Here is a 7,837-nt window from a genome sequence, read left to right on the forward strand (position 1 = left end):
GTGTAGTGGTTAAGAGCGGTAGACTCGTAATCTGGGGAACCGAGTTCGCGTCTCCGCTCCTCCACATGCAGCTGCTGGGTGACTTTGGGCTAGTCACACTTCTCTGAAGTCTCTCAGCCCCACTTACGGTACCTCACAGAGTGTTTGTTGTGGGGGAGGAAGGAGAATGTTAGCCGCTTTGAGACTCCTTAGGGTAGTGAAAAAGCGGGATATCAAGTCCAAACTCCTCCTCCTGCTGCTTCATTGTATGTATTGTTTGGGGAAGGTGTATGTTACCTGTTTTATTGGGGACAAGTGTCCTGAGCATCACTCATTTTTCTGTGCAAAGAGCATTTCATTGATTTTCAAATGTCTCCTAAAAGATTGGGGATCTGCAGTGTGGGCTCTCACTTGCTAGCCAATGTAGGCTGTTGCCTTACAAGAAATGATAGTGTTATTTGGTGATCCTATGTGAAGGTGCATTGGGTAGTGACTATGACGCTCCTTTATATGTTCAGTCTTGAGGCTGCGTATTTCGGCGTTCGGGCCCCTAGGAGTTTTAATCTCCACATCAGCACAAGTATCATATAAATGCCTCGGGGCGTTTTTCCACACCGTGCGTGCCCCCTTCGATTCAATATAACGATCGCACTGCGGAGGAGTTCCGCCGTTGCAGAAATAAACAAAACTCTGTTATGGATGATTCGTGAGGCACCTTTTTTTTTTTCTTTTTTTAAAAAAGGAAGCCCCGCGTCGTGACAGAAGCAGCTCCTCAGCAGAACTGTTGCCTTCCGTCGGGAGGAGAAGTTGGGCGAGCAGGGAGGCGTCGGGAGGGCGGCCCTCCGCCCCCCCCCCCGGTGAATCAGCTCCTGTGGGTGGCGCATTCTCCAGGGGGCGCCAGGACTGCAGCCTGCCTGCCCGCCGATGCCATTTAAAAAGTGCTCCAGCCCCGAGCGCGCCGGGTTCTTCGCCTCCTAGAGTTTGAGGAGCGGAAATGGCCAGCGCGGGAGAAGCGCTTTGTTCTTTGGCGGCGCGGCGGCGGCGGTTCGCGTGAGGCGCTCCAGGCCTCTCTGGCGGGAGGGCAGGAGACGGAGAAGCGAGCGAGGCGGGGAGGCGCGCCGGCCCTGAGGCGAAGGGTGTGCGAGCGAGAGCGCGGCGGGGCTTCCCTCCTCGGCCAGCCTCTGCGAGCGCCCTCGGCCCCCTTGACGCGCCCGGCTGGGGTGGAGGAGCCGCGTTCAAAAGCAGCGCGAGCCCAGCAGCTTCCCTCAGTGGCTGCGGGGGACGCCCGGGCGCCGTCGGAGGCGGAGAAAAGGCTCCCGGGACCCCGAAGGCTCCTCTCCTTGCCCGGGTCTTGCGGGAACTTTGTTCCGGCGGCGCCGCCGGGAGGATGCTGGAGGGCGGCTGCAAAGCCGTGAAGGAGGGCGTGCTGGAGAAGCGCAGCGACGGCTTGCTGCAGCTGTGGAAGAAGAAGCGCTGCATCCTCACCGAGGAAGGGCTCCTGCTCATCCCGCCCAAGCAGCCGGAGCTGGCGGCGGCGGCGGCGGCTTCTGCTCCGCCGCCTGCTGCTCCTCTCCCCGGCCTGGAGACGACGACGACGACGACGACGACGAGCGCGGCGCCCTCCGTGGTCGCCAAGATCAAGGAGCTGCCCTTCTCCACCATGAAGACGGTGGACTGCGTGGAGCGCAAAGGCAAGTACGTGTACTTCACGGTCGTGATGGCCGAGGGCAAAGAGATCGACTTTCGGTGCCCGCAGGAGCAGGGCTGGAACGCCGAGATCACGCTGCAGCTGGTGCAGTACAAGAACCGCCAGGCCATCCTGGCCGTCAAGTCCACGCGGCAGAAGCAGCAGCACCTCGTCCAGCAGCACGGGCCGCGCCTGCGGAGCGCCTCCAACTCCGCCTAGCCGGGCCCCAGCCAGGGCAGGTAGGAGCCAGGCGGGGAGAGGGCTGCCCTCCTGCCGCCGATCGCCCCGCTCCCCTCGCAGCTCTTCCCCAGCGCCTTTCCAGACGGATTCCCTAACAATCACCTCTCTCTGCCGTCTTAGTTTTGCCCGGCGAAAAGTGCCGTGTGGGGTTGCCAACTCGGGTTGCTTTCCTGAAGCGCGCGTCTGGATGGGCAGCCCGCTTCACGCGCGCGATGTTTTGCTAGGAATCATAGAGTTCGAAGGGGTCCTGAGGATCATCTAGTCCAATAAAATAATAATAATATATTCTTTATATCCTGCCCATCTGGCTGGGTCCCCCCCCCCCGCACTGCAGGAATATGCAGCTGCCCCATGCATTGGGGTCGAACTTGCAACCTTGGCGGTTATCAGCACCAGTCTGTAACCGGCTGAGAGAAGTTGTGCATGAGGCTCAAGCATGAAAAACACGCACAAATGCTCTCCTGTGGTTCGTGCACGTGTGTGTGTTTCATTAGCTGTGTGTGTAAAAGAGAGAGAGAGTCACTGGGTGACTTTCATTCCTTTCCCTGCACAGAAATCCTCTTCTGTGATTAAGAGTAAGGCTTGAAGTGCTTGATCGGATCCCTCTAGCAACCCTAGAGCATGTTGTTTGTCTTGCTCACTGGACTAATAGCCTCAGTGGACAGCTCTCCCGGCCCTTCTCAAACACAGCATGTGCTTGCAGTGTGCTGTGGCATGATAGATTCTTGTGCAGCTGCTAGATCAAGGCTGGCCCAAAGTGCTTTGCCACCGGAGACAGAGCAAGAAATGCCCTTCTCCGCAAGTCAAGGTGAAGAGCACCCAAAGTCAATCAGGTGAATTTGCAACCATGATTGCTGTGCTTTAGCGAACACCAAATATATATATATATATATTAAAAATCCCTGCCCGTATCTGCAAATCATTCAGTTCACATGTCATGCTTCTTCCAAGCAATGGGGCTGAGAACAGTTAGTGACTCTTTGCATGTAACTGTAAAAGGAATTGGGGGTGGTGGTGGTTAGAGCTAGCATCTTCCTGGTGCTGAAGCCTAGTTGTGGAAATAGCTGCCAGAGCCTCAGGTTGTTGCCTCTTGGAAGGACACTTCGCAAGAGATCCTGTTCTTTGTATTGTCGCTGTTTTAGGTAGGAAGTGTGTCTGTGGCTGTAAAAGAAGAATGCTGCTCAGTTATTCAGATCACTCTCCTGTGTTGTTATAGATGGAATTCAAGCAATGCTTCTGGAAGCAAGGTGGACCCTCTCCATCGATCACAACCTTGGCAAACAAAGGGACTGCAGACACAAGGGAGAGCATCAGTTCTGCTGCTGGAGTCTTTCCACTTTTGATACTGCCCATGATTACTCCAGGGAAGTGTTTCAACTCTTGTAACTTTGACTACTGCTTATGAAGATTTGAAAGGATTATTTGGCCTGCCGGGCCTCAAAAAATATAAGATTGTTGCTGCCATATTCCACCCCCCCCCCAATCTGTTTTCTTTTTTATGTTAATTTATTAGTGGAGACTTTTGAAAGGTATTTCTGAATGTAGGCCATTTAGAAAGGAATCACACACAGAGTATAGTTGCATTGGCTATATTGCTACACTTGAAGGGAGGAGGAAGGCAGAAGAGAGAAGGTGATGTTGGAGAAATGAAGAGATGTACCAGAATATGGACTTTACAACTAGTCCCGTCCCCCCCATGTCACTTTTTACATCCGTTTTCCGTTGCCACAAGTGAGAGACTATTATGAAACGAATGTGTGAAATATGTCCTGGAATATGGAAAGCAATGACTTGGAACCTGATTTCTAGGTTGCTTTAATTTTTATTATATGTTCATTTGAAGAGTATTATATTTTGTATTCAGTAGTAAATGCATTTGGGTATGCCACTTGTATGTATTCCTGCTTCGTGAAGAGGCTAAGGAAATCTGACTTCATGATCAAGGATAATCGATTTAAAAATACAATCATGCTATGTTCTTTTATTCAGATAATAGAACCATGCAGAGAACTGTTCATTGCACTTCTTTAAGTTTGGGACCCTGTCTGTAATGTTTCTCAGAGCTGTTACTTGATTCTGTTCAAATCATTCTAAAACCTCTTCAAATGCTACACTAATCATCCCATCCAGTAAATGTCTTACTGTTTAACTGAGGAACTTTCCCAGAATTCCTGTAATTGAGTTCCCTAGATGAGCCTCAGCGCAACATTTTCCATTGCCCCCTGCCATAGCCTCTAAGAACATCGGACATTTCAGTCAGGGAGCAGCACTTATTTTATATAAAAAAAAAAACTAAGCAAAGATTCTGCTTTTGTTGTTTGTTTCTATTTACAGTCTTAATATGGAACAAGTAAGGCTTCTAATAACATTGTTTCTTTTCAAAGGTTATTTTTAAATTGGTTCATTCAGTTACAAGGAGCCTAATGTAGTTAATTGGATAAGGGAAGGCCTTGGGTTTTTCAAGCATGTGTTGAACTTAAATCCAAACTTAACCAGTCCTGCATCAGGAGAAGACATTGTTGGGCACCTGCTGATACTGAAAGCATCGGTTCCTCTGAGTACCCAAGGCTGTTCTCCTCTTCACTGTTAAAACCTGTTTACCTGAGCATGCAAGCACTCTAGGTAGATATGTGGATCGGGCAAGTGAATAGATTGCAGCAACAACCACTGAAGTCATTCAGGGAGGGACCTTATGAAGCATGCCTTGCCCAAAGGCTTCCCAAAAGCCAACCCTTTATAAAGGGTACCTTATGGTTCCTTTTAGCATTTCCAAGTTAGTCTAAGTCAAATAATGAGAACTTACTCTGCCCCCATTAATAACAGATTAGTACTGCAGAGCACACTCTGTTAAGAAAGCAGGCCTATACATACTAATTCAGACAAGTTATGAATGGCCTGTCTTAGGCTTTGGTGATACCCAATGTTGGTCATACCCTGAGTAGACCTACTGAAATTAACAGGCTTAAGTCTATTGATTTCAGTGGATCTAATCTTTATGTCTGTTGACAGTATTCATGGCTTCTTTCCTCAACATTATCTAAATGGTGTTTAAATTTTGTAAAATAAATCACCCAGAAACACCAGTGGTTTCAGAAACAGGACTTAACATGATTAGTTTTGCCAATCTCCTTTTCCCACCCAAATCATTGAGAGCCTCTCTCCGTGGCTACCTCCACTTCCACTGTTTAATGTTATGGAATGAGGAATTGGACCAAAATATTAAATTCCATGCTCAATTTCTTGAGGTTAACTGATGTTGTCATAACTTCTCAATACAGTGGTACCTCTGGTTACAAACTTAATTCGTTCCAGACGTCCGTTTTTAACCTGAAACCGTTCTTAACCTGAGGTGCCACTTTAGCTAATGGGGCCTCCTGCTGCCCCCATGCTGCCCCCACGCAATTTTGTTCTCATTCTGAGGTAAAGTTCTTAACCTGAGGGTTAATGGAGTCTGTAACCCGAGGTGTTTGTAACCTGAGGTGTTTGTAACCCAAGGTACCACTGTGTGCTGTGTTTTTTGAAAAACGGTGGCATAAGTATTCAGTCATGCCAACTTTGGTTATTTTTCACAACGTATTGGAAAACTTTGATGCTAGCTAAGCCTTGTAAGCTCCGGCGGGAAGGTAAATGGTGTTTCTGTGCGCTGCTCTGGTTCGCCAGAAGCGGCTTAGTCATGCTGGCCACAGGACCTGGAAGCTGTACGCTGGCTCTCTCGGCCAATAAAGCGAGATGAGCGCTGCAACCCCAGAGTTGTCTGCGACTGGACCTAACGGTCAGGGCTCCCTTTACCTTTAAGCCTTGTAATGGTGGATTCAGCTGATGCTACTGTCTTTAATGCATGACTGACTAGGCTAAAGGCCCACATACATTACCCCCAGTCACCTCGGAACAAATTGTAGGAAAAATATGAGCTGTGAAGGAATCATTCTTATTCTCTGATATGAGGAATAAACATCTTGAGGCCTCCTGTTGGGCATATCTTAAAGACAAACTTCCTTCCCATCCCAAGTTCATTTTTTTGTACTGAGAATATGTGACTTGTATGATCAAAAGTTGGCTGTGGCTTTGTGCTTCTTTAGGATTGCTTTATTTTGTATTACCTTTAAGACTTAGAAGAAATATCCACAGGAATTGCTCCGCTGCATCTCTGTTGCTAAGAAATGTCTTTGCAGTGTATGAAACAGAGGTCATTCCTAGACTGTTTGAGACTATGACAGAGGGCAACAACTTTAGGGTTGTCTCCAGCTATGCTTTACTCAGAACACACCCATTTTAATTAATGAACCTCAATAATATTACAAGTTTCATGAGGAAAGGACAAATTTTACCAAGGAAATTCAGGGTATAGTTACTTAGTAATAATGGATGGTTTTGCACATGTGCTTTTTTGAGCTTCCCCTCCCTCTGTGTGATGTTCTGCATGATGCAGAGACCCCACAAATGGAGCCTGTTACAGTGGCTTCGCTACCAGCCTATCTCCAAATAAGGTCCCAGTGAAAAGTTTTACATTAGTGTTGCAAATTAATGGTGTGTGTGTGTGGGGGGGGGGGAAGTAACAGGTAGGCCACCTGTGATTCTCCTCAGATGAAGATAGAACTTTAATAAAACAAACAAATTTTCGCGTCATGGTAAACCTATGAACTGCAGAGGTTTTTCGTACTTCGCTCGTTCCTGAACAAAAGCAGGAGCAACCAACCACGGTCCCTGACTTAGAATTACATTGGAACTAGGGATCAGGGTTTCTTTCATGCCAAACAAACTACAATTTCGTATTGGCTTACTAATTGTGGTTTGTTTGAGCAAAACAAAACAAAATCACCGGCTTGGATTTATCATGAAGTCAGGGGTCATGGTTTGTTTACTCATCCTAGGGGAGGAGTGAAGCTGGAGCAATCTCCACATTCATTATAAACTTTATAATGACGTGCAAACTGGACATTTGTTTCTCAGTAGGAGAAGCCTGTTTTCAGTTTTCAGAAGAACGGAAATCACCCCTGTGGTTTTTCTGTTACATTTTGGAAGTAAAAAAAACTCCCCACCCTTTTCTTTTTTAGTTCATTGTTTTCAATTACTGGCTTTTGCAAAGTAGCTGCAGTGATGTACCAAATGTTTTCTGGCACATTGTGAGCTGAAACAAGTGTTATCAAACAAAATATGTGTAAATATGATGCAAATGATTTCTGAGAGATGTGGTTTATTTTTCAATATGCATTCCATTTCAAATAAAGAAATATTCATTGAAATGTTCCCTTGATATGGTATGAAAAGACTACATCTTCAAAGGAAGATGGAAGCAAATTTTCTGGACATAATCAATAGACTGCTGTAAAGCTTACATCTGTGGAATATCACTTTCATTGATTCAACCGTTTTGAGGTCACGACATAGAAGGTAGCCTGTTTTTAAAGAAAATCTATAATTGGTTTTCATTAGAGAGAGGCCTCCTAAGAGAGAGGCTAGGTGACAAAAATCTAATAATTACAGTGGATCTTTTCAAGAAGGGTTTTCCCTCTTTATGACTCACTTGAATGCAAGGTGCATCAATAACACTCTGCTCAACAGGACAACCTTCATCTGTAGCGTCTGTTCCTTTCCTCCTTCACAGCATGGCCCTTTTGGAGAAAATTGTGCTTGCCACAGGCTATAAGCTTTGCTTTCAGGCTGACTTTTTAATATTTCCATTATAGAAAAGAGTAATAGAGGCTGGGAGGTAGCGATTGCACAAGACCACCCAACAGGTTCATGACTGAGCCAGAATTCGATGCCATATTTCCAAAGGTCCAGGCTGAGTATGATGTTCATATAAAAAGAGGGAATTTGGTAGTTCACTAAAGTATGTGTTAATATGTGACTAGGAGCCATCACATCACAAGTTAGCTCATTTCCAGTAAGGAGGGAGGGGAAGACACTGAAAATACTGTATGTTTTGAA

At 46.7% G+C, this 7,837-nt stretch overlaps 1 protein-coding gene across 2 annotated transcripts; it reads left to right on the forward strand.

Moving 5' to 3' along the window:
- Positions 1–1,211: 1,211 nt before the first annotated feature.
- Positions 1,212–7,149, forward strand: PHLDA1 (pleckstrin homology like domain family A member 1). 2 transcript variants are annotated; one of them, XM_079993834.1, is made up of 2 exons: positions 1,212–1,674; positions 3,123–7,149. In XM_079993834.1, exons 1-2 carry the CDS (start codon positions 1,367–1,369, stop codon positions 3,247–3,249), a joined length of 435 nt encoding a protein of 144 aa, XP_079849960.1. In that variant the 5' UTR covers positions 1,212–1,366; the 3' UTR covers positions 3,250–7,149. The 2 variants fall into 2 exon arrangements, with proteins under 2 accessions (XP_079849960.1, XP_079849959.1); XM_079993833.1 differs by having other exon boundaries at positions 1,212–1,905; positions 3,123–3,259.
- Positions 7,150–7,837: the final 688 nt, after the last annotated feature.

The sequence above is a fragment of the Podarcis cretensis genome, assembly GCF_951804945.1.
Source record: "Podarcis cretensis genome assembly, chromosome: 10".
In the NCBI taxonomy this organism is placed as follows: Eukaryota; Metazoa; Chordata; class Lepidosauria; order Squamata; family Lacertidae; genus Podarcis; species Podarcis cretensis.